Source organism: Rhinopithecus roxellana, chromosome 3 (genome assembly GCF_007565055.1).
Source record: "Rhinopithecus roxellana isolate Shanxi Qingling chromosome 3, ASM756505v1, whole genome shotgun sequence".
Classification (NCBI taxonomy): Eukaryota; Metazoa; Chordata; class Mammalia; order Primates; family Cercopithecidae; genus Rhinopithecus; species Rhinopithecus roxellana.
The window spans coordinates 103,956,267-103,983,394 of NC_044551.1; the positions used below are offsets into that span (position 1 = coordinate 103,956,267).

At 36.5% G+C, this 27,128-nt stretch overlaps 1 protein-coding gene across 4 annotated transcripts in view; it reads right to left on the reverse strand.

The window, feature by feature from the left end:
• Window positions 1-4,350: 4,350 nt before the first annotated feature.
• SRFBP1 (serum response factor binding protein 1) overlaps window positions 4,351-27,128 on the reverse strand; it is a 62,257-nt gene continuing 39,479 nt past the window's right edge. For all 4 annotated transcript variants that reach the window (XM_010369160.2, XM_030927323.1, XM_010369161.2 and 1 more), the window contains 4 exons: window positions 12,764-12,845; window positions 11,304-12,018; window positions 9,738-9,775; window positions 4,351-5,352 (listed from right to left, as the gene is read on the reverse strand). In XM_010369160.2, coding sequence (XP_010367462.1) covers window positions 5,168-5,352; window positions 9,738-9,775; window positions 11,304-12,018; window positions 12,764-12,845 — 1,020 coding nt within the window. In that variant the 3' untranslated portion in view covers window positions 4,351-5,167. The remainder of the gene's footprint in view (window positions 5,353-9,737; window positions 9,776-11,303; window positions 12,019-12,763; window positions 12,846-27,128) is intronic.

Here is a 27,128-nt window from a genome sequence, read left to right on the forward strand (position 1 = left end):
GGGAAACCAGTATTCACCCAGGGAACTTTATATTATTTTTTAAATTGAGATATGATTAACACAATATTCACCCTTTTAAAGTGCAGTTCATTGGATCTTGTATATTCACAAGGTTGTATGTATAATCAGCGCTATCCAATTCCAGAATACATTCATCTTTCTAAAAATAAATGTCAGACTCATTAGCATGCACTCACTATTCTTCCCTCTCCCAGCTCCTAGCAATCACTAATCTATTTTCAGTCTCTATGGATTTACTTATTTTGGACATTGCATGTAAGTGGAACCATATTGTGTGTTTGGCTTCTTTGTTAGCGTGGTATTCTTAAGGATCATCCATTCACGTTGTAGTCTGTATCAATACTTCATTCCTTTTTATGCCCGATTCATAGTCCACTGTATGTATAAACCACACTGTTTACTCATCATCAGATGACGGATGTTTGGGTTGTTTCTTTAGCTATTATGCCACTATGAACACTCACATTCAAGTTTTTATGTGAACATGTTTTCAATTCTCTTGGGCATGTACGGCTATGGGTGAAAATTCTGGGTAACATGAGAGTTTCATCATGCCTATGTTGGTACATCTGATAGTGTCCCACAGGTCTCTGAGAATCTGTTTATTCCTTTTTGGCTTTTCTTCATAATTTCTATCTCATTATTGATATTCTCTTATTTGGTGAGACGTTGTTCTCAGACTTCTTCTAGCTCTTTAGGCAGTTTACCTTGGCTCTTTGAACACATTTAAAATAGTGTCTTCAATGTCTTTTTTGAGTAAGTCTGAAGTCTGGGCTTCCTCAGGGAATTTCTATTGCTTTTTCTCCCCCCATCAGTGCATGGACCGTTCTTGCTTGTTTTTGTGCATGCCTCATAAGTTTTTGTTGAAAATTGGACATTTTAAATAACATAATGTTACAACTCTATAAATCAGATTCCCTTTCCTTACCAGGTTTTGCTGTTGTTGCTGTATTTTGCTGTTTAGTGACCTTTCTGAACTATGTATGTGTAAAGTCTATATTCTTTGTTGTGTATGAAATATCTGATTCATATGCTTAGTAGTGTGTTAATAATTGGACAGATTTCCTTCAATGCCTGAAATCAATACTTCTCTTTGTATTGGGGACTCTGTGTGTTGGGGCACACCTTTAATACTTAGCCACAGTTAACAGCTTCTCCTCAGTCTTCACCTACTTATGCAGTGCCTCAAGGTCAGCCACTGGTGGGAGTTTAGGGCCTTCTCAGCTTTTTCCTGAGTATGTACACAGTTTTATGCATGTACATAATCTCCTTGATTCCAAAAGATAAGTCATAACTTATCAAAGTCCCTATCTTTTAGTTGTTTAACCTTTCTAACTATTTGTGTGTAAGGTCTACATTCTTTGTTGTGTATGGTCATTGAAATCTCTGATTCATTAAGCTTAGTAGTGTGGTTATTTTGGTTAAAAAGAGTAATAGAAAAAAAGCAATAGAAATTCCCTGAGGAAGCCCAGACTTCAGACTTACTCAAAAAAAGACATTAAAGACGCTATTTTAACTTACTTTTTGGTTAAGTTACTGTTTACCCCAACTGTTACTCACTGCCTAGGGTAGTCTTGATGTTTAAAAAAAAAAAAAAATGTCTCTAATTGTTTTTGAAGAACAATCTCTGGGAAAAAGCTTATCTCATTGGGCAAGCTCTAACTCAGATGAAACAAATATGGCATTGCAAGTTAAGTCTTCCAGTGAACCATCGATCAGGTCAAATGATGACAGTTCTCAGGGAAGGTGTCTGAAGACAAACTCCAACCCTGTTCTGAACTCCCTCCAGTGGCTGCCAGGCTGATGGTCTGCACTATGATCATGGGCTGTTGGTTTTCACAGCTACCATGAATCTCGGAAGCAGGAGATTAGCATAGGGCAAGGTTTCACAGTGATCTCTGCTCTTATCAAGATTTAGATTCAAGGTTCAAGATTTAGATATTTTTCTTTAGTAAATACTTCTTGGATTGCTGCAAGTCTTTGGTTAATTCTAGAGTTCTAAAAAGGTTGATTCTGATAGTTTGGACAGTTTTCTTATTGCCTTCATAGAGAGAAAAAAATTTGGATGTTCTTATTCCGCCATTTTAGCTGTTATTACCCCAGGTAACTTTTAAAGAGCTCTAAACAAATATTGAACCCTCTGGCTAGTAGGTTTCTGTTTTGCAGAGCTATGACTTAGCAATTCTGAAACTAACTTGTGTATGTATTTTAGGGTTGAACTTTCAAATATGTAAATATATCCTCAATAATGGTAATCAATTTTCTCACGATTAGACAAAGAACTTACATGTTAAAAGGACACAGGAGACAGCTTGTGGAGTCTCCCATTGGCCAAATTAAGTAGAATTTGAGCATTAAAATTAAGAAGGACTTCAATTTTTGACCGTTATAGAATAACAGGGACTGGATTTGCCCTTCTACATTAGACAACTAGGAAACTGCACAAAGTACACCAAACAGTTTTCAGACAATGGAGAAGAGGTGGCAAAGGATAACCATACCTGACAGAAGAAAAACAAATGAGTTTGAGTGCTACAAGTATACCAGCTCACTGCCTGAAGTTTCCAAACTACAGTGCAGAGAGAACCCCAAAAGAGCTAAGTGGCCTTAATGAAATTACAGACAGACTTCAGAGTTCAGAAAAGTCAGTGTGATTAGAATTTGTGAGGCAAAATACTAGAGGAAGGAAATACACAGAAAGAGAACAAGTGCTCCAAAGATCTGTAGAAGGGTTCTTTCAAGTCTTTAGTAGAAGATCAACCTGCGTGAGGTGCACAAAGAATATACTAAGGCCAGGAAAAAAACTAAACACTAGAAAGGAGTAACTGGAACTAAGCCTTACACAAGCCCAGGTATAGTTTGTATTCTGACCAGCCATTGCAGAAAGCTTTCCTGATAGATACAGTATCAGGTAGAGTTTCTAAAATGGTAATGTCTCGTAGTGGAGTCAGACACACCCTAAACTAGGGTTTCTCAACCTTAGCACTGTTAACATTTGGGGCTCTAAAATTCTTTGTGTGTGTGTGTATATATTATGGACAACTTAGCAGCATCCCAGGCCTACATCTGCTAGATGTAGCCCCCTCCCACTCCCCACCCTTGACTATTCAAAATATCTCCAGATGATGTAGACAAATATTCCCTGGGGGGAAAATCACTCCAAGTTGAGAACCAAGGCCCTAGACTAATGGCTCTTGTAGACCCATTCTAACAAAGCACAAACCTTGAAATGACCAATCTGATTCTAAGTAACTTCACTGCATCCCAGAACAAAGTCCAACAGAACTTAAAACAAAATCTAATTGCTAACAGCTAACAAAACTCTTCCCTCTTAACTTTTTACCTGGACTCTAACTAACTCCTTCCAGTTGAGGTAAAAAGTCTTGGACAGACTTAGCAGTGTGGAGGATAGTGACCCCAGCTTCACACAGTGTGGAGGACAGTGACCCCAGCTTCACAGTCTGGCAGACTCTGGGGAGGTACGGAGACATTTTCCTTTTCCTTTTTTGTCAGTCTGAAATTATGTCAAAATAAAATTTAAAAGAAAGAAGTACAAAAACAATGTTTTCATTTGACACAGCAAAAATAATTTTCTCTCTGCATAATCTCTTGAATTTCATTATTCTATTTATCTAAGTTTTTTTTTTTTTTTTTGAGACAGTCTTACTCTGTCACCCAGGCTGGAGTGCAGTGGTGTGATCTCAGCTCACTGCAATGTTCACCTCTCCCAGGTTCAAGCAATTCTCATGCCTCAGCCTTCCGAGTAGTTGGAATTACAGGCGCTGGCCACCATGCCTGGAAAATTTTTTGTATTTTTAGTAGAGACAGTGTTTCACTATGTTGGCCAGGCTGGTCTTGAACTCCTTGCCTCTAGAGATCTACCCGCCTCAGCCTCCCAAAGTGCTGGGATTATAGGTATAAGTCACCACGCCCAGCTGAGTTATCTAAATTCTTAAGTTCTTGAAATAAGTAGAAACTCTTGAGAGTTTGTGAATACAGGTTAACCAGATGGCCTTCTCTGCTATTAAAGGAACTAATGTGCAGGAAACATGGATTAGCATTATTCAGTTTACCAAGAACTTCAACATTTTTCCCAGCATAGCAAAAGTGAAACATTTGAAGGGATTTAAAAAATTCTGTTTTCCTTTTAAATAGCAGTACTGTAATGTATAAAGCAGTCCTTTCCTCAGTGAGTCATCTTACAACTTCTTTGCTTAGCTATCAGCGGAAATGCTCTTTTAATCCAATTGCCTTCAGAATTTGTTCTTAAAAATTAGAATCTACAATTCTTCAAAAATTTTAAAATAAGAATATATAGTCAAAACTAGATAATACACATTCTTGATTTAATGGAAATATTTATATGCAGTGAAACATAAAACCAATTATTGGTTGTATTGCTACATTTAAACAATTTTCTTAAGTAACTAAAATATAATTAAAAATCCCAAAAGTGTCCTAGACAACTATTTTAGAATCAAAAAGTACATGATCCCAAGTACGTAAAACAATAATAAAATCAGTATTTATTTATCTGTACATCCATAAGAAAAGTTACTATTTTAATTTGCTAACAAGAATGCTTTTTAACAAGGGTGATCTGGTTTAAATAGCTATGATTTCCTATGTTTCCATTATTATTTTAAATATACATTGACTTTTTAAGGAAACAACAGAGCTGAACAAGTGAAGCACATTTCATGATAAGCACTAAAGAGAAAATATGAGATCACTAAAATCCCCAAATTACTTCATAAGGGAAACAGTTGAGGGATACTAAAAATCAATTTAAGTACATATTGGATTTGTGAAAGGCTTATGTAAACATAACTTGAATTTACTTAAAAAAAAAAAAAAAGAAATACAAAAACAAACATTCTATAATTCCCCCCAGAAGAGATTTATTTAAATACAAGTTTAAGTAATAGCTGCAGGGCCTGGGGTGAGAAAGCAGGGCATGGTAGTGCATGCACCTGCAGTACCAGCCCTTTGGGAGGCAGATCACTTGAGCCCAGGAGTTCGAGGCTGCAGTGAGCTGTGATTGCACTACTGCACTCTAGCCTGGGCAACAGAGTGAGACCCTGTCTTAAAAAAAAAAAATTTTTTTTTTTTTTTAGATGGAAAAGTTCGCAGAAAGAGGCACTAATCAATCATCAAATGTAATTTTTTTCCCTTGAAACACAGCAATATTAGATTGCTGTTCTTTTCGCCTTCTGCTTGCTTCCCACGAAGGATGAAGAGGCAGCTGCAATTGCTGTTTTGTATTTTCAAGTCTTCTTGGTAGCTTCTTATTAAACTGATTCTTGATCTGAGGCTCATTCTGTGGAAAATCTAGGAGAAAGCAAAAATAATAACAACTAACTATATACCTAAAGAGCATATAGGAGACGTAAATTTCATCTTTTTCAAACCAATATTAAAAAAAGAAGTTTTGTTTTCTTAATGGAATATTTCACAATTTAAAACTGAAGTCCAGGCCGGGCGCGGTGGCTCAAGCCTGTAATCCCAGCACTTTGGGAGGCCGAGACGGGCGGATCACGAGGTCAGGAGTTCGAGACTATCCTGGCTAACACGGTGAAACCCCATCTCTACTAAAAAATACAAAAAGCTAGCCGGGCGAGGTGGCTGGCGCCTGTAGTCCCAGCTACTCGGGAGGCTGAGGCAGGAGAATGGCGTCAACCCGGGAGGCGGAGCTTGCAGTGAGCTGAGATCCGGCCACTGCAGTCCAGCCGGGCGACAGAGCGAGACTCCGTCTCCAAAAAAAAAAAAAAAAAAGTCCAACAGGGAATAGTTTGAAGCTGAAAATTTACATACGAGTAGTCAATTTTGATACACATGCTTCCTTCCTTTTTTTGAGACGGAGTCTCGCTCTGTCGCCCGGGCTGGAGTGCAGTGGCCGGATCTCAGCTCACTGCAAGCTCCGCCTCCCGGGTTTACGCCATTCTCCTGCCTCAGCCTCCCACGTAGCTGGGACCACAGGCGCCGCCACCTCGCCCGGCTAGATTTTTGTATTTTTTAGTAGAGACGGGGTTTCACCGGATACACATGCTTTCTAACCCTTATAAGTAGATGTTAGTGCCTCTTAATTTATGCTGTGCTGTCTTATTTATAATAACATTAAGAAAGGAATCACCCTGTTGTACTAGCATAGAAGGCAAAAAAGAAGGGCATCTTGTATTTTCAAAGGAACATCATTAGCTTATGATATCTGTGTACATGAAGCAGATGTAGCCAGAAAATTCACATCTTAGCTAAGACACTCCACTGGGTCTGACAATACTGATAGCGTTTACCTATTTTTAAAGGGCTATAAATTGATTCCACTTCCGTCTGTTATTGAACCAAAAATGGTTATTACAAGGTACACTACGAAGTCTGCTGAAGAATATAAGACAAAGTTCTTTTTCAGTTGTAACCTTAGTCTCCAGGTATGAAGGTGGCAACTTGTATTCTAGTCCATATAGTGTCTTATCACTTTATATGATTTTGAATCAAGTCTTATTTGGGGAAGATATACTAGCATGAAAAGACAAGAATCAATGCACATTTTAGGTGCTTACAGAACTTAGAAGACGGAATCAGAAAGAAAAAGAGAGACAAGAAACTTAATGTAGACTTACTAATCAGTCCTATGACTATGTAATTTCTCCACGGCAAGTTAGAAATCATTGTCAGAACCCCCCCTTTTTTTTTTTAAGATGGAGTCTTGCTCTGTTGCCCAAGCTGGAGTGCAGTGGCGCGATCTTGGCTCACTGCAACCTCCGCTTCCCAGGTTCAAGCAATTCTCCTGCCTCAGCCTCCTGAGTAGCTGGGATTACAGGCGTGTGCCACTACGCCTGGCTAATTTTTGTATTTTTAGTAGAGACATATTGGTCAGGCTGATCTCAAACTCCTGACCTCAGATGATCCACCCGCCTCAGCCTCCCGAAGTGCTGGGATTACAGGCGTGAGCCACCGTGCCTGGCCTGTCAGAAGTCTTTTAAAGACCTCTTTAAGAAAACAAATGCAATTATGTTATATAAACCAGTGCATAGTTTGGGATAATATTTACAAAACATTATCTAGACAGAAATCAAAACAACCTTATCTTATACAAATCACATGTGCTCTAGAAATCTGTTATAATATTCAAAGAGTGGCTGTAGTGATGAAAAGTTTAAAAAGAACCTGTTTCATAAAAACTGAGATTTGAATAAGGCAGTATTTCTAAATGAATGTATTATTTTATATATTACATACAGTTGTATATGTAAATAAACTGGTAAATATTTGAAGCATACAAGCTAAGCACAAAAAACCCTTTATTTGGATATCCTCATTGTGAAAATGTAGGTATGTCTTATATTTACAGTTATCCTATGTTTGTGAATATATGGTATAAATGGGGCATACTGACACGTTTCTGCCAAATCCTGTATTATCTTCCTTTTAGGCATACAGTCAGAATATTTTCCATTCCTGCTGCAGTTAGGTGAGGTCATATGGCTAATTGAGTGATGGCCAATAAAATGTGAGTAAAAGGCCTGGACCATAAAAACCTCACATTCCATCTTCCATTACTTCTCTATTGCTGATGAATGAAGAGAACTCCTAGGATCCACAGGAGGCAAGAGGCACAAGATAGAATAAAACTCCAAGGAGCAGACAGACTGATGGATGACAAATCACTGAGATTTAGTAGTTACTTGTTATAGCAGGTAGTCTACTATGAATAATACTAAAATTGGTACTCTGAAGTACCATTACACTAACATAAAAATTTGGCATTGGCTTAGCAGTTCGGTGGTGGGTAGCAAGGAAACAGATAACTGACAATGAGAAGTAAGTAACCTATGTGCCAAAGAAATAGATAAAACTGTTGTCTGTGATAACTTGGCAAGCAGGCCACAAGCCTAGGGTGTTTGCTGTACAAAGGTAACCAGTTGGAAAGAATAAAAAGATCAATGTATTACTGGCTGTCCTTGACAATGCACTACACAAAAGAGAACAGAGAACAGAAAGAATCTAGATATTTGGGAACTTAAGGTTTAGAAAAGCTTTTGACTCCCAAACAGTAACCTGCAAGTCTAAGAAAAGTTTTAAGCAATAAAAGGCCCACAGCAACTCAGCCCTAGAGCAGAGATAAGACTAAATGTATGGCTTTCCCATCCAAACCTGATTAATTCTCAATGCAGTAGATGCTGAATGAGAGTGGGAATCAGGAAAAACAAAACAAAACACAAACAAACATAAATAAGACAAGTTTGAGAACTAGCTCTAAGAAAGAATTTTCAGTACAGTAACTAGCCCACAGATGGACTGAAGGAAACACAGGTCAGAAATCCACTGAGTTTTTGAGGAAGTGTATAGTGAAAGAAATCACAAGCCTGGGATGGAAAAAACCTCTGCGGAACTTTGTACAATCTTCATCACTTTATATTTGTACCAGTGACTTGGGGCAAACTCCAAAGAGATGTTAACTACCCACCTCAGATGTGGCCATGAAGCAAAGACCCTTCCTAGACAGGGACCATGAAAAACAATGGATGAGGAAGTTTCTCTCAGAGCCTTCATAATCTTTGCTCAGCAGAATTTCAAGCAGTAGACTTGTTGTGTGGCTTCCATTTTTCCCTTAAGCAATTAAGAGTTTTTATTTTCATTACTTGGTCCCTGTTCTGCTACTCGATACATGGTATATCATGGTATGAATTTCTTTTTAGTATGAAGGTCACCAAACTTTGAGGAATCTCATCCATGACATTTGATGGAAAGTACTGCGTGACCAGTGATTCTGAACTTTGAGCTAGATGCAGTGACTGGCTGTGACTTTGGGTTGGCTTCCTTGGGAAGGAGGTAAATGTGCTCTGTGTAGGAGGACAAACGAAATGGGCATCTGGTGATAGAAAGTATGGTCACTGGCAGAAAAAGTTATGTGTTCACAAAATTCCACTTCCTCTTTTCTCCTAGATATATACTAAGACTGCATTTTTAGCTCCTTTGTGGCTAGATGGGGTCATGTGACTGAATTCTGGCTAATGATATGTGAGCAAAACTGGTTCTGCTACTTTCAGGCCTGGCTCACAAAAATCTGCAAAATTCTCCATGTACTTAATTCCCTTCTATTGGCAAATGGAGAATATTTGGAACCTGGAGGAGGAAAACGCCAAAAGATGGAAGAAGCCTGATCCTTGAATTACTATGTGGAACACAGCCTCTCTGCTAACTCATCACAGTGGACTGTGATGTGAATGAGAAATGAATTTTTGCTATGTTAAGTTAGTGAAAGTCTAGGATTGTGTGAGAAGTCACTCTCCGCAAATACATTAAACTTAGATTTGTTATGAATTAATCTGAAAATATTCTGATTATACTCTTGCCTAAGAAAGTAATATACTTGTTATTCAATATTTAATGGCATGGCATTAGTGTTTAGGATCACTAATAATTAAGATATAACTTACAGAATTTACTTAAAAATGTGTTGATTTAATTTGAGATAAGTTAAATAGACATAATATTTCCTGATAAATTTTATCTATATTTCCCTCTGGCAGGACACAGAAAAAAAGAAAATCAACAACAAAAAATTATATTGATAATTATAAGATGCTCTGTTAATATTTCTGTGGGTACATAATTCATTCAGATTATACTAAGCAACAAGGATTTTTCATTCTTTTACTTTGGTAAAACATAGCTTAATTGCATATGAAGGTTAGGCAACTGTGAATACATACCTAGTGATCTTGTTTTTGGAGCCTGTTCTTTGTAATTTCTAAAAGAAGAAAAACACCATTATGACTTTTTGAAGATAAATCCTCTGATCTTAAGAAAATAACATAACAAAATTGATGATAAAATGAAATCAAAGGGCTACTATCCTCCTTAGTCACACCAGCAAACAATAAGATAATTATGCAAGTCCCAGGTTGTGTATCAAACAAAGGTTTGTTAGAATCCAGTGTTACTACAGACACATGAGGACCTACTTCCCTCACCACCTTTAAAGAGAATTTTGTTTGTAATGGAAAATGTCTTGTCTTGGTTACCTTGCCTTTACTCTTGGGGATTATCTAGATAAAGAATTTCTAAAGCCTTCTCACAGGAAGAATGACTCTCATACAACAAAAATTAAGATTTACATTTTGGCGGGACACAGTGGCTCACAAGGTCAGGAGTTCAACACTAGCCTGGCCAATATGGTGACACCCATCTCTACTTAAAAAAAAAAAAAAAAAAAAAAAAGTAGCCAGGTGTGGCACCATGCTCCTATAATCCCAGCTACTCGGCAGGCTGAGGCAGGAGAATCACTTGAACCTGAGAGGCAGAGGTTACAGTTAGCCTAGCCAAGATTGCTCCACTGCACTCCAGCCTGGGTGACAGAGTGAGACTCCGTCCCAAAAAAAAAAAAAAAAAAAAAAAGGAAGAAAAAAGATTTATATTTTGTGGTAAAGAGATAGTGGTATGCCATTTTCAGATGAGGAAAAAAATGTAGCTTTTTGAGGCAAGTTTGGAAAACAGAAGTAAATATTTTAATTATTTCAACAGTCCACGTGTTTTTATGTCTTTGCCATGCATACTGTGACATTTTTGAAAAATTTTTACATCACATTTTTCTATTTCATTAAAAACTATCCCTGACTTGTAAATATATGCAAGAACAGTTTATAGCTGTTACTGAAGAAATCAGCTAAACATAACCTTTACTCTAAAATGTGAAGACATCCTTTATCAAATTGGAATTGCAAATAAAGTTAAACTTACTGGTTTATAACAGAACAACTATGAAAAGTAGTGAGCAACAGAGATGGAGATAGCAACATCACCACGTAAAAAGCAGTCTGGAGAAACTCAGTTTAAGGGCAAGCAGCCTTACATCCTGAAATGGTACTAGACAGTAAAATGACTGATGTTTAAAATAATGGTCCTGGGTCATCAAGAAAAAATACCATATTCTTTTCAGAAAGTTCCATTTAAAAAGACACATGAAACATTTTCAAAAGTTTTTCATCCAAAACGATTTCAAAGTTTAAAAGCTTTGATAAATGAAGGAATAAAATTTAAATCAGCTGGCATATTATTTGGCTATAACATCTCATTTTCTGATGAAACTGGACAAATGTGGCATTGCCATATGTGTATCTGTACCTAATATCCCACTATAACCTTGGAGAGGGCCATGTCTAAAAACTGGATGGGTTGTACAAACTAGAATTATAGTTTCTTCATGTATGGACACGTAGATATTTCTAGCTTTTTAAAAAAGAACTAATGATTATTTCAGAACAGAAAAAGAATCCTACCTTCTAGAGCTTTTAGATCCAGATAAAGAGTGGAAAAACACTGATTCTAACTTTCTGGTTTCTGTACTTGGCTTGGTTTTGTCATTTCTTGTATCCCCATGAGTTTCACCTGTATCTTCTTTAAGAAACACTTTTTCGAGTGGTTTTTGTTCCTTAACTGAAGAATGACAACTACTTTCCTTCTTTCTGGTCTGTCTGACTTTCCCAATGAAGAAGTCGTCACCACTGTCACTATCTTCAGACATGGAAGACTGCTTGTAAAACCTTTCTTCTGTGCTATCATCAAAATACTCCTTCTCCTCTTCACATATTTCTTCTCTGCCATCACTGTTACTAGAGAGTGAGCTATCAGATTCTTTGTTTTTTTTAGTTTGACTTAGTGTTTTCAGCTTTGGGTCAGCAGGTGTCTTGTGGGACTCAAGGGAAACTACAGAATCCTTTCCTGAAGGCTTTGATGGAGAATTTGTAATAGTCACTGCTTTAGGTCCATGTTCCATCTTGGCTACTTTTTCCTTTGAATTATGTGTTGGTTTCTTCCCCAGTATTTTGGTTTCTTTGCCTTTTTGCTCACTGATAATAGTTCCTTCATGCTGTAAATTACTTCCATTATCATTTGAATACAAAGTATTCTTAGAATGATTGTCCTCTGAAGCATTCTTTGATGACTCAACTTCAGCAACATTTTGTCTTGCTTCTTTAAAGGCTTGGACAGCAGCTGCAAGAGAAACAGTGCATGACTCATTTTAGCACTGAAACATATAAAACATGACTGTTTTAGAACAATATTTAAAAAAATTATTTGAAAAGATTTAAGAGGGCAGTTGGAATTGATATTAAATACATATAATGGGTCTGAATTCACAAAGAAATCTTTTGACTTCTTAAAAACCAAACACATGATATGCTCAGATGCATTCATTTTAAATTGTGAAAATGAAAAGAAAATCTTTTCTTCATGTCTTGGAGTTATGAAGAACAGTAAAAACATCACATTATACAAATAAAAGGAAATGGCAACTTTAATTTATATAATAATAATGCATTGAGTATTATAAATTGTGCTTTCATACATAAAAATCAGTATCATGTGACAAAAACATTTCATTTTATAAATATATTTTATAATAAACATATAAAAAATTATGTTCCTAAGTGGGAAAACCAAAAGTAATGAGTTATGTCAATATTTTTAAAAAACTATTCAACTTTATCTTGTATATATTATATATAGAAAGATATATATTGCATATGTTCATATATTAGAATTTATTAAACAATACAGATTTGGTTTTTCTTCAGAGATCACACTTTCTGTATTTTCAGACACTTTCCACATTGGTAAATATTTGAAAGAAACTTGCATTTATAATAGAACCTCAAGAGTTAAAATAAGTGAATCACCATTATGCAAAGTCTACAAAGGCATTAAGTACATGGCTTAAAAGTCATTTAATTCATACCTTTTAGCACATCTATCTTTTTCTTCAGAAGAGGATGTACTGCTAGTCTGGCAATTGCTCTTTCAGTTGCAGTAGAATCTGGCTGCAAATTTAAAAATATAATACATGTATGGAAATAAAATAAAAATGACACCATTGAAAGTGAATAAAATAAAATCTATCATAGTCTTTAAAAATTAGAGTTGGAGAATAGAACTAGTTAATATTCTCCTTAGTTATCTGTATAATCAAGCCATGCTAAAGACAAACATCATCCTGACAAAAATATTACTGCCTTTGAATAATTAAAATTGTCACTTAATCATTAATAAATATTCTTTGGACACTGAATGTTCCCAGAATTGTGATAAGCATCATGTGTAACATTAAAAAAACCAACTATCAATGAGCTTAAACGATCTAATTAAGAAGACTAAATTAATATCAAAGAATCAAATAACATATTAGTGCTAAACTGGGTGAGACTACTGTAATACTTGAAGTTCCATTTAACAGAGACCCAGAAATTATCTAATGCTCTATATTTCTATTTTAAATGTCTACTATCACTGACACGTTCTCAGGGCCTAGAACAATAACCGGATCATAGAAAACACGTTATAAATATTTGGTGATGACTGAATAGGGACATTATATACAATATTCAATACATTTATAAATTTGGAAAAATCACAACACCGGCTAATGACTTGAGATGCCATATGAAGGCTGACAACATCTACCTTTCGACCTCCAGCTCCCACTGAGCTCTAAGCTGATACATCAAACCACCTAACTTGACATCTATTTGACATCGTCAAAACAGAATTCTGTTTTTTCCTCACTAATCTGCTTCTCCTGTAGCTTTTCCATCTGATTGTATGTAATTTCCATTCTTCTGGTTGCTCAGGCCTAAAACTGTAAGGATTCTTTCCCAATATTTCTCTTTCCCTCAAAACTCACAAGACACTCTGTGGTTCCAAATGTAAAATACATCCAAAACCAGTCGCTTCTCATCATTTCTATTCTTACTACCTTTGCCTAAATCACCAACACCTTCACCTGGACCAACATAATTAAACTTATACCTGGGCACTCTCCTTTGCAATTTGCTCTCTAAACAGTCAGTTTTCCACATAGCAGCCACGGCAGTTTTTAAAAATGTAATCAAATCATGCTATTTCCATATCTGTTCTTCTTTAAGCTTTATTGCCTTCTGATGCTTAGGCCATACCATTGCAATCTCTTCTCTACCTGGAATACTCTACTCCCAAATATATACACGGCTGATCATCTCACTGTATTCAGGTCTCTGCTTAAATGTCATCTCAACTAGCACAACACTTCCCATCACTATTTACTTCACATCACTTACCACTGCATTGCAGTGTAGATGTTTTCATATCTATGAGGCAGAGACTTTGTTTGCCTCATTGCTAAAGATTCAATGCCTAGAATAGTGACTGGTAGGCACCCAATATATATTTAATAAAGCTAGTGAATAAATTTTACTAGTATGTGAAAGTAAAACAACCAGTTTCAAATGTCTTTATCCTAAATTTACCCTTCATTGTGAATAGTCAAATATAAGGCGTTTCCAACCCAGAATTATAAATGTACCAATACCAAAATAAAAACAAGATGACAGCAGTATGCAAGCTATTCTGTTTGGAGGATTTATCTGAGTAATGTCACTCAAAGAATATTTAAATTACACCTGGTGCAAATCATGGGCCAGGACCACCTGCTATTTAATTATCTTGTGTACTAGGTTGAATAGTGTCCCCTCAAAATTCACATCCACCAGGAAACTCAGAATGTGAACTTATTTGGAAACAAAGTCTTTGCAGATTAAATTATGATGGAATCACAGTGGTTCAGGGTGGTCCTAAGCCCAGTATGTCTGGTTTCCTTATAAGGAGAAGAATATTTAGATATAGGGGCACAGAGAGACACAGTAAAGACTACGTGAACACTAAGGCAAAGATTGGAGTTATCCTGGCATCAGCCACCAGTAACTAAAAGCAGCAGGAAGGTTTCCCCTCTGGAGCTTTCAGAGAAAGTGTGGCCTCACTGACACCTTAATTTCAAGCTTTCACCCTCATCAACTGTGAGAAAATAAATTTACCTTTTTTTGTTGTTGAGATGGAGTCTCACTCTGTTGCCCAGGCTGGAGGTGCACAGTAGCATGATCTTGGCTCGCTGCAACCTCCGCCTCCCAGGTTCAAGCTATTCTCCTGTCTCAGCCTCCCAAGTAGCTGGGATTACAGGCACCCACTAACACCCGCTCAGCTAATTTTTGTATTTTTAGTAGAGACGGGGTTTCACCACGTTGGCCAGGCTGGTGTTGGACTCCTGACCTTGTGATCCGCCCCCGCCTCAGCCCCTCAAAGTGCTGGGATTACAGGCGTGAGCCACCACATCTGGCCAATTTACGTAGTTTTAAACCACTCAATTTGTGATACTTTCTTATGGGAGCCTTAGGAAACTGATACACCTCTATTCCGACTATTAGACACAGCTTCTGTTCAACCTTTTCCAAGAAATGTCGTCTACTTATGGACCATTCATTTAAGTACAGCACAAAGTGAACCCGTTTCTTCAACCTGCTGCTGAGTTTCCTGATACAGGAAAGACAGACAGAAGAGAATTTAGGAAGGAAGCCTATTGCTAGTATCCTGAGTCACTTAGTGACAAGCTGGGCTGCTGAAGGCATAGGTCAAACATGCTTACTTGAGTATTAAAAGCTAGAATATAGAAACTCCAATGGAAAACATGATTTTCAGGCTAAGAAGACTGAAAACAATATATGAAAATAGTCACGTCAGTATATTGGGTCCTAGAAGATTTCAGATAATAAAACAAGTCACCAAATAATAAACTAAAAAGAAAAGATGTACAGATCACAATGGTTTCAGACTTTAATTCTCGAAGTCAAACTATAGAGCAGCTAATGCTTCTAAAATGATGAAGGAAAAGAATTTCCAACCTAGGGAAGAAGAAAAATACTTCCACACAGGCAAAGTTTTTTCAAAAAAATTTATATCCCTTGTACACTTCTGCCCAAGAAGCTACTGGCTCCCCTAAAATAAGGAAGGATACAAGTAATAAGAACGGCATAGGAGACAAGAAACAGAAGACCAGGCAAAAGGAATTTTCCAGTATGATGGTGACAGGAGACTTAGATTAGGGATACTTGGTGTGTTGAATATCTGGAGAGGACATGTCAATAGCAGATGGAGAGACTGGTGTTACACTAGAGATAAGACAGAAAACTAACAAAATAAACCTATCACAAATGGTAGAAAACAGAAATATTATGCAGAAAAAGAAAAGTAATAATAACTCAGTACATGACTCACAGTAACAACATAATCACTAAATGTTCATCTAATCTGATTCAAGTATATAAGGAGGATGGAGGGGATAAGGAGGGATATCAGGAGATAAGTATATGAGGAGGTTGGAGGGGATATATGACTTAGAGCCTGAAAGAGAAAAGAGATCTAAATCCTTACCTATCACAACATAAAGTTAACAGCTAGTGCTTAAAATGAAAAAGCTAATACAGTACATAAACATCTTGCTGTAGGGGTAAACTCTGTATGAACTAACTGCAATTGAAGCAGGAAAGGAATAACAGAGTACTGCCATTTTTATCAAAAAATTCTTGTAGAAGTATTCGATTTTCAAAACCAGGAATTGGCAAACTGGTCCATGGGGGCTGTTCCAGCCTGCTGCTGGAACTTCTTTTATTTAATAAAGTTTTAGGGGAACAAAGTCAATCACATTCATTTGTATACTGCCTATGTCTACACTCATGACACAATGGCAAAGCGAAGTAGTTGTGACAGAAGCTGTGTGTCTTACAAAGGCATTCATTTCAGGTTCTTTACAGAAAAAGTGTGATGCCTGCTCTAAATTACATGCAAATACAATCCTTGGTGGGGCAGAACTAAAAAATCAGGAAGAAAGAAAAACAGTGTAGTATACTGCTGTTTCCAAATCCCTGCTTTGACAACTTGCTAAAATCTTTGCTGAACTGGGTATTTCTTTCCAGAGTTAGCTATACCTTCCCATCTTAGTTATAACAAGTTTTAGAAGAGCAGTGGTGTAATACTTGCATATCTAGTGTTGACTCTGGGGGTAAATGCTATTTTGTTAAGAATCATTTTATCATTAATTTTATTTAGCAAAGCTGTTTCTCTGCCCTGGACGATATCCCAGACTAACTCTGATTTAGTAATCTGATTTCAGTGAATTTCATTTTTTTCTGAAAGACTCTAGAAAAAGATTTACAATTATATAATTATGTACAAATCTCATGAATGAAGATTTTTTTAGATTTTTTTTTTCTAATGTCTTCTTCTATAACTGTGTTTTTATGTTGCAATCTTTGTGGAGCACTTATTTGTGGAAGAATATCAAGTTAATAAAAAATGAGACTGATTCGAAAAAGGCCACAGTGTTGCATAATCCCAGGAGAGTCACTCCCATTGTAGTTGTCAAATTGGAGCTCTGCAGCCATATATAACAGCAGTTAGCCAAAGGAGAACATAAAAGTCTGGGTCTACAGGGCATGTAGGGATATAAAATGAGTAGTTATGTACAATTATGTATACTACAGCTTTAGGTTCTGTAATTATATGCAATTTGTGTTTTTGAAGAATAACAGTTAATGCTCTCAGCTGATAAAATGTTATAAATATATAAATATTGCTATAAAACTCTAGGATGTGTTTTTTGTTTTAATTGACAATAATTTTATATACTTATGGGGTACAAAGTGATACTGACATATGTATACATTGTAGAATGATCAAATCAGATTAATTAGTATATCTATCACTTTAAACATTTATAATTTCTTTGTGATGAGAACATTTAAAATCCTCTCTTTTGGCTCTTTTGAAATATATTCTTAAGTGTAGTCACCTTGCTGTGCTACAGAGCACCAGAACTTGGTTCTTCTTTCTAACTGTAACCTTCTATCTGTTGACCAATTCTCCCTTTTCCAGTTTGTACTACTCCTGCCCCCAGCCTCTGGTAACGACCATTCTACTCTCTATTTCCATGAGTTTGACATTTTTAGATTCCACATACAAGTGAGCTCTACCAAATTTCACTTCCATTAGCAATATATTAAAGTATGTTTTTCTACGCGGTTTTCCCATGCAGAATGTTAGCAGACTTTTTGTTCTCTGTAATCTAAAAACTCTGTAATGTAAACTAAAAACAGTAAGTCATTATAACGTTATTTTTTATTCATTATGTTAGTAGACTACTAGTATCTACTTTTCTATAAACATCTGCTCATAAATCTTGCTTTGCTCTTTTTCTGCTGGTTTGTTCATCATAAGTCAGCTTCACAGATTTAGAAAATTCGCTGTGTCCTTTCACACGTATTTGCAATGTTAGTATTTTTTAAAATCTTTTTTTTGGAAAATTTTCTGGGTGAGAAATTTAAAATTTTCATGAGTCAAACTTTCATGACTTCTGAGTTTTAGATTATGAAAATAACCTCTACACCAAATATATTTTTCTATTAATAAGTACTTTGTTGACAAGGGTAGTTATTTTTAAGGAAAATATAAAACATATTCTAATGCTTTATGCTTCAGCTAATATTTGATGAGAATGTGGCTTATTCATGAAAAGGATGACATGTGGGCATTTGATTTCCTATAATCGCACCATACCAGAGAATACATTTTTTGCTTCTGGGAAAGTTCTGAATAACCATAAATACAAAATCCAGTTTATACTATGTGGAAGTATCCATGTCCTCAACAATGGCTAAGAGAAACACTGCTTCACAGGTAGAAATACCATTCTGTTTAAGAACAATGGGTTGAAAATAAATGGTTTCTCAAGTTCTTGTTTATTTTATTGGGAATTTTTTAACAAAAATGTCTGTGAAGTATGCGTTGTACCTACTCTCTACCATAATTGTATGGTGTATATACATTTCAAAATGTACTCAGTGTTTCTAATTTTTATAAATGAAATTTTGATAAAGTTGCCTATCCAATACCATGGCCAAACATCTTAGAGAATGAACTACTTGTTATATTGAAATATGTAAAATGTTAGAGTTAATAATACTTAACAAAACATATTTAAAAATTATAATACAGACATAGTGAGTGCATGACACAGTGAAGTTTTGAGGCAAAAAAAAATCTGAACACTGGGAGGATGAGCTTTGTCATTTTTATTGGATGCCATAACAACTTTGAAGAGGGACTAAAATGCAGTATCAGGACGTTTGATCTGGAAGAGCTCTTTATTACAGAAATGAGAAGCAACAAGAGTCAGAGGTGGTAAGTAACCTAAGGTCACAAAGCTAGGGAGAAGGCAACACTAGTTGAAATGCAGAAACTCCTAGAAACCTCTAACTTTTGCTAAACAAGAATCTTTGCAGAGTGTGAGTTCACAACTTATAATGAGGATATTACCAATCACTTCCCAGAAGTGTATCTGAATTGTCAGTCTCAAAGAAAAAGGCACAAGTTATGCTCAAGTACTAATTAGAATACTGTTATTGTAACACTATAAGAAATCATAATAATTAGAATTGAGGCTTTCATTGAATTAAAAATTATTCAATCAAGGCATTCCTAAACATCAGAGTGTATTGTAGGAGAGACATATATCTCCGTAGTACATATCTGGTCCTTCAATATTCCTTATATTTAGCTGCCAGCTATTTTTAACTAATTTGTATTTCGTCTTGATGACATGTAATCTGCAAATCTCAGTTGCTTGCAATTATGGGAGTAGAAAAAATATTCTAATGTGCAAAAATGTGAAAAAACTGCAAATGAAAATCTTAATAACATACACATTAGTTATATGTTTTATAAATACTAAGTTTTCCACTCTTAAAAGACAAATAAAATTACACATGTACTTAAAAATGTTGGTTTTAAAGAAAGTCTTTGACATACCAATTTAGTAAATTATGGCAATTATTTAAGTATTTTTATTCTTCCTAAGAGAAAGTCAAATTTAATATTTTTAGCTTTTCATTTTAAATCTTTAATTTTATTCTTAAGAATTTTATTCTTAGAAAATACCACATTTAACTTTAAAAGTTCAAATTTCAACAAGATCTAAAGGAGAAATGGACCAAAGATTTTATCAATCAATGAGACTAACCTTCTAGGCTTGATTTCAAGATTACCTACCCAATTAGGAACAAGCTAGAACTCAAAATCTGTTTTCGGAATTCAGTCTAGTATTCTCAACAAATTTTCTTCTCAACTCTGAGATAACTTTCACGTTTCGTGACCCAACTCCGGATGTTTTTTACACTATAAATTGCGTAAAGCTCCCTTCATGTGTTTTTGAAAAGAAATGAAATATAAGCATTAAAACAAAAAGCTGATGAAGCAGATGGGCTCAGGTTTATTACTTTGGCAGTGTTTTGGGTCTCTGTTGCACTGAGATAATATATGCATCTTGCTTATTGCACTGGGATAATGTTTGCATCTTGCTTATTGCACTGGGATAATATTTGCATCTTGCTTATTGCACTGGGTTAAGTGCAGAAACTCACAAGAATGAGTAGAACAGACTCTTTCCCTCCTCATTTCTCTCTTGCCCATCTTCCTTCCTCACTTAACTTCTTCCCTCTTTATATTTACTGAACTCTTACTATTATGTGAAGACACTATCTTACACATGAGGACACAGAGATCATCTTTTGAAGCTCACAACGTTGCTCTAATTTAAAAGGCTAAGACAAATGCACAAATAAATAATACAAAGCAGAATGTGACAGGCTTCATAGATGAGATAGAAAACGGAGATTTATAGAGGGAATAGAAATACATTGATATATCTTAAATAAATTTATTTTGAAGCTTAAAAGGCTACTAAGTAATCTCAATGAAAAAACAGTTTTTACACCTGCATGAAAAAGTCTTCTCAATATCGGGAGGTATGAAGGAAACCACAGCTTTCCTTATCTAAAGCTGACATAATGTTTGCCATGGAAAATTCTCCGGAAACTGTGGTTTTCAGAAACATACCCCCAGTTTCTTCCATTTCAAATAAATTAAATAAAAAAGGGAAAACACCTTACCTTTTAATGGAAATTTTTTATTTGGGTATATGGGTATTTATTGTAAACAGAAAAGCATTTGGATGTATCTCAGAATGTAAACAATCCCAAAATGAAAAAGATCTCTTCTTTGAAATACTACCTAAAATAAACTGACTATAAATAAACTGGTCGAGGTAGAATGCTAGTAGCAGTACTTTGAATATCAGATGGACTTAATTTCAATTATAGATTTTTATCTGATGATGTAAACCCACATATTAATATTTGCATTTATCAAAAACATTTAGAAAAATAATAGCAAACAGTCCATTTGGCTGGATCACGAGTAATGTGGCTAACTAAACATGGATATTTAGGTGGTGATGAAAAAAATACTCTCCAATATTCTGTCTACTGTATGTTCCTGTGTTTGAGGACATTTAATAAAAACACTGAAAACTGGTCATATATAAATAGATTTTTTGTGAAAATTAAAGTTTTATGGGAATTTAATTTGATACATACACATACATACAGACAAAATGTTATATATGAACATTACTGTGAGGGAAGGAACATAAGCGTAAGTGATAAAGCCAGTCATTTAATCATTCAAGCTAATCATTTATTAATCAATTGGAGGAAGTAATAGCTTTGTAGTAGGGGTATCCGCAGCTATTATTTCTTTTCTGCATGAAAAGGGAGAGGACATAATCACTGTTCTACTTCTCCTAAGCCACTGGGTCTGCTTTCTAAGTGATAGTGATGTTTATCTTCAGTTAAAACTTACATTAAATACCAATTACACCCTTCTTTGGTTCCTCTTTCCAGGAGTGGATCAATTTCTAAAGGTATTTGGTCCCAAAGCACCATACGTATATGTCCTATACTCAACTAAGGAAGAACGAACACATAAAAATAGGACAAAACAACAAGAACAAAAAGGAAAACTATGCAGAACTCCATGTAATTATAACAAATTCTAGGCAAGCAGAGGCCAAAAATGAACCTCTCTCTAATTTGCCCTTTGAACACTGGAAAGCCATAGGGAGTTAATAATGCGACAGAAGGAAATGAATGCTTGAGAAAATTAAAAGTGTAGAAATTAATCAAAAAAATAAAACGAATTTTCAGTAGTGATGGGACACAACTGAATCAAACAGTGCTTATACTTATCACTATTTTATGGGTCTTTGGATCTTACAGTTTGGTACTGGTGGCAGAGTTACTGGGAAGGGAAGGTTAAAGGGGAGGATGGAGTTGAGTGCCAGAAAAGCAGCGCAAAACAACTGAACAGACCAGGATGGGATGTTCCACTATGGCACTAGTTTCTAAAAGAAAAATGGAAAAGATTGAGGACATACAGAAAGCAAAAATTCCAAAGCCAAACATGGCCCAGAATATTTTCCCTTGAGAGATTATGGGAATTATCCTTGCCATTATCGCAGAACATGAACCACTTTCCTCAACTCGACTTGCTCGCAAGAATAGTAGATAGGCAAGAAATAGGTAAGGTAATCCTTTCAGGACCATGCTCATCTACATACTACAAAAAGATGCACGTACACAGGACAGTCATTTTAACCATTTCTGGCCACCCTACTCAGAAAACTTACCAAGAACTACGCACGAATCTATCCTTCCACCCATCTGAAGAATGGAATACTTCCTGTGAGTTTTAAAATATCACATCTTCATCTGTTTATTTTCCACCTCCCAGTTTCAAAAAGAACTTAAAAGATCATAGATATAAAATATATAAAATAAATACTATACAAATAAAAGTAGGCAGAAAACATGAAAAGGGGTGAAAGAGAAAATATTATTATAATGGAAGAGACTAATTAAAATAGGAAATTGTATCCCTCAAAAGACACTATTAACAAAGTAAAAGGAAGCCAAATAATAAAGGCAGCTATTTCCAACCTGACAAAGAGTTCACTCCAAAATATCTAAAGAACTCGTATAAATCATTAAGAAAACAAACCAATTGAATATTTAAAAAAAAAGATAAAACCAGGCACTATACAAAAGTGGATATGCATATGACCAAACAAAATGATGACATATCAATGGAAAAATGCAAATTAAATTTAGGTATTATACATGCACTAGGATGTCTAAAATGAAAAAGACTAGCAATACAATTTTAACTAGAACTCTCCTATACTGAAGGTGGGAGTATACATTAGTACATTTACTTTGGAAAACCAGCGTATCTCCTAAATTGAACATACGTGTGATACTGTTATAGAATAAGAAATATATATTTGGTGTTTATCTTGGTTCCTGGCCAGAGCTCCCAAAACTCATGTCATTTCATAAGCAATAAGAAAATAAAGGTGAAAGGAGCACATATTTTGTTATAATATTTTATTTTTGGTTCTAGTTTCTGAAATATGCCATGTTCTATAACCAAGTAACTCCACTTCCAGGTATATGCCCCAAAAGAAATGTGTAACAATGTTCATAGGGATGGATGTCAGCAAGATGGCAGAACAGGACTTTCTAGGGCTCATACCTGCACAGAAACATCAATTTGAATGACTATCTACAAAAAAAATACCTTTATAAGAGCTAACGAAAACAGATGAGAGATTACAGCACCTAGATATAGCACAGAAGTAAGAAAAGAAGAAAAACAACAACAACAACGAAAACACACTGGAAAGAGTAGGAAGAACAGTTTTACACTACTCAAATCACCCCTTCCCCAACCCCGGGCAGCAAACCATGGTGAGAAATACTTTCCATGTGGTGATGGGAGGGAGAGGTGAGCACTATACTTTGCCTGGGAACCCAAAACACAACCTACTCCAGTAAAACCAGCACCAGGAAGGCCGTCACCGGCCCACACTCCACGCTGGTAAATAAGGACTGAGACTCCAGGCTGACCCCAGTGCTAGGCTGAATGCCGCAGTCCCAGGCTCCAGGCCTACACAGCAAATTGTGTCTCTCGGTTGTCCCAAGACAGGCCAATATCAGCGGCCCCAGGTTCAGAACTGCCCTCAGCAGAGGATGATCCCCATAGCCCTAGGCTTTGGGCCAGCCCTAGGTTTCAGGGCAGCCCAGTATCAGGCCAGCACTTGTGGTCTCGGCATTTAGGTCAACCTCTGTCAGACCTGTCAGATCCCAGGCTGCAGGCTGGTACATTCAGACAAAGCCTCCACACCTGCCTTGGCACCAGGCAGGATCCTACAAACCCCAGGGTCCAGGTCTGCCTCAGTTGCTTCAGGATATATACTGACCTTAGTATCGAGGTGATTCTTATAACTCCAGGCTTCAAGCCCACTCAAGCACCAGGCCAGGCCCTGTGACTGAGGATACAGACGTATGCAGCACTAAGTCTGCCCCTGTGGCCCCAGGTTTCAGACCTGCCCCATGACCAGGTTGGCACCCTTGGACACAAACACCAGGCAGGCACGTGCAGACAGAGGCTCCAGACCTGCCCAGTGCCAGGCTGAGTCCCAAGGCCCCACTCTACAGGTTGGCCTCTGATGCCCCATTCTCCAGCAGACCCAGGGTCCAGGTCTGTCCCAGAAGACTCCCACTGGACCAGCTAACACAGACCCAGGGTGCAGGACCCCGCCTGTCTACACAGGTCCCAGGCCTGCCCCTGAGGCTGTAGGATACAGGCCAGCTTTTGTCTACCTAGACTCTAAACCAGCACTTGCACACCAGCTTCTAGGCTGGCACCAACAGACAGAGGATCCAGGCTGGTCCCCATGGCCCCAGGATCCAGACCAGTCCCAGTGGTTCCAGGCACCATGCCAGCACCAGCAATATTAAGTTTAGACTAGCACTGTGGACCTATGCTCCATGCTGGCCTTGATACCCAGCCAGCCCCCATGGTTCCAGGCTCCAGAGGATCCAGAGTCCAGGCCTACTCCAGTAGACCCAGGGTCCAGGTCCACCTCAGCATTCACAGTTCCAGGATGAATGCCAAGGACTGAGGCCCCAAGACCACCCGTGTAGACTGTGTCTCCAGCCCAGCCCTTATTGATCCAGTCTTCAGGCCCTATCACATGAACCCAGATGCCAAGCCAGCCCATATGGTGACCTGGTCACCAGGCCGGCTTGCCCAACGATTCCTGCAGCAAACCTGCCCTCAAATCACACCAGACACCCTGCCCAAAATCTCTGGATGTGCTGACTGGAGAAGGGTTCTCCCAGACAAAGCAAGTATGCAAACACTAGAATAAGTCCCTACTTCTAGTAAATATGTAAAAATCAACATAAGGCAACAAGAGACAGAAAGAACCTAAGAGATACAACACTACAAAAATAACAGAATAATATCCCAGTAGCTGACCCCAAATAAATGAAGATCTAGAACAGAATGACAAATAATTCAAATTATTATTTTCAGAAAGCTTACAGAACTTCAAAATATATACAAATTAATAATATAAAGAAAACAATAAAATACCAAAATGAGAAAATTAACAGAACAACTAAAATTACATATTTGAAAAATTTAAATTCTGGAGGTGAAAAATACACTGAAATAAAAATTTAATGGAGAACATCAACAGCAGAACTGATCAAACAGAAGAATCTGTGAACCTGAAGATACGTTATGTGAAAATATATAGTCAGAGGAGAAATTAGAAAAAAAGAATGAAAATGAATGAATTAAATTTATGAGATTTATGGAACAGCATCAAAAGAACAAATGTTTGAATTACAGGAGTTTGTGAAGGGGAAGAGAAAAACAAAGGCGTAGAATGCTTACATAAGGAAATAATATCAGAAAAAATTTCAAATGTGAGGAAAGAAGACACAAACATCCAGGTACACGAAGGTCAAAGGTCTCCAATCAGATTCAATCCAAAGAAGACTACACTCAGGCACATAATCAAACTGTCAAAAATCAAGGACAAAGAAAGCCTCTTGAAAGTAGCAAGAGAAAAGAAGCAAATAACACATAAGAGAGTTCGAATAAGACTAGCAGCAAATTTCTCAGTGAAGGCCTACCTGATAAGCCAGGAGAGAGTGGGATGATTTATTCAAAGTGTTGATGGAAAAAAAAAAAAAAAAAATACTGCCAATGAAGAATACTGTACTTGGCAAAGTTGTCTTTCAGAAAAGAAGAGAAATAAAAACTTTCCCAGACGAAAGCTGAGAGAGCTCATTACCACCAGACCTGTCTTACAAGAAGAATTGATAAAGGGAGTTTTTTGAGTTGAAAGAAAATAATACTACTTTTAACACTAAAATATATGATAAAACTCACTGCTAAAATAAGTACACAGTCAAATTTAGAATCTACTAATACTCTAAATGGGGGTGTGCAAATCACTTGTATCTTTAATACAAAGATGAGAGGACAAACTATTAAAATATTGTTAGCTACAACAGTTTGTTAAAGAATACACATGTAAATTATAACACCAAAATGCAGGGGAAGGAGGAATAAAAGTATAGAGTTTTTAAATATGATCAAAGTAGCCACTAGTGAAAATCATTTAATGAGAAACACAGCAAGAGAGAAAGAAAGGAACAAAGGAGCTACGAAACAGCCAGAAAACAATGAGCAAAATGGCAGTAGTAAATCCATATGCAGAAATAATTACTTTGAATGTCAACAGATTAAATTCTCCAATCATAACACATAGTGGCTGAATGAATTAAACAAACAAAAAACAAACAAACAAAAATAAGACCCAACCATATGCTGCCTATAACAGACTTATTTTATCTGTAAGGACACATAGACTAAAAGTGAAGAAATGAAGCAAGGATATTCCATGCAAAAAGTAGGAGTAACTATACTTAGTTAAAAAAGACAAAATCAAAAACTGTATGATGAGACAAGGGTCATTACATAAACAAAGGGGTCAATTCATCAGACAGATGTAACAGTTGTAAATATATAAGCACCCCGTATCAGGACCCAGATATATAAAGCAAATATTAACAGAGCTGAAGGGAGAGACAGACTGTAATACAATAATAACAGAGGATTTTAATACTCCACTTTCAGCAATGCACAGGTCATCGAGGCAGAAAATCAATAAGGAAACATCAAGCTAATAGCATACTTTCGACTGTATAGACCTAATAGACATCTACAGAACATTTCATCCAACAGCAACAGAAAACTTCTTCTCAAGAACACAAGGAACATTCTCCCAAACAGATGATATGCTGGGCCACAAAATTAGGCCCAACACATTTAAGAAAACAGAAAACATATCAGGTATCTTTTCTGACCACAATGATATAAAACTAAAAATCAGTAACAGAAGGAATTTTTGAAAAATTCATTCGTACATGAAAATTAAACAACATGTTCCTGCACAACTAATGAGTCAAAGAAGAAATTGAAGGGAA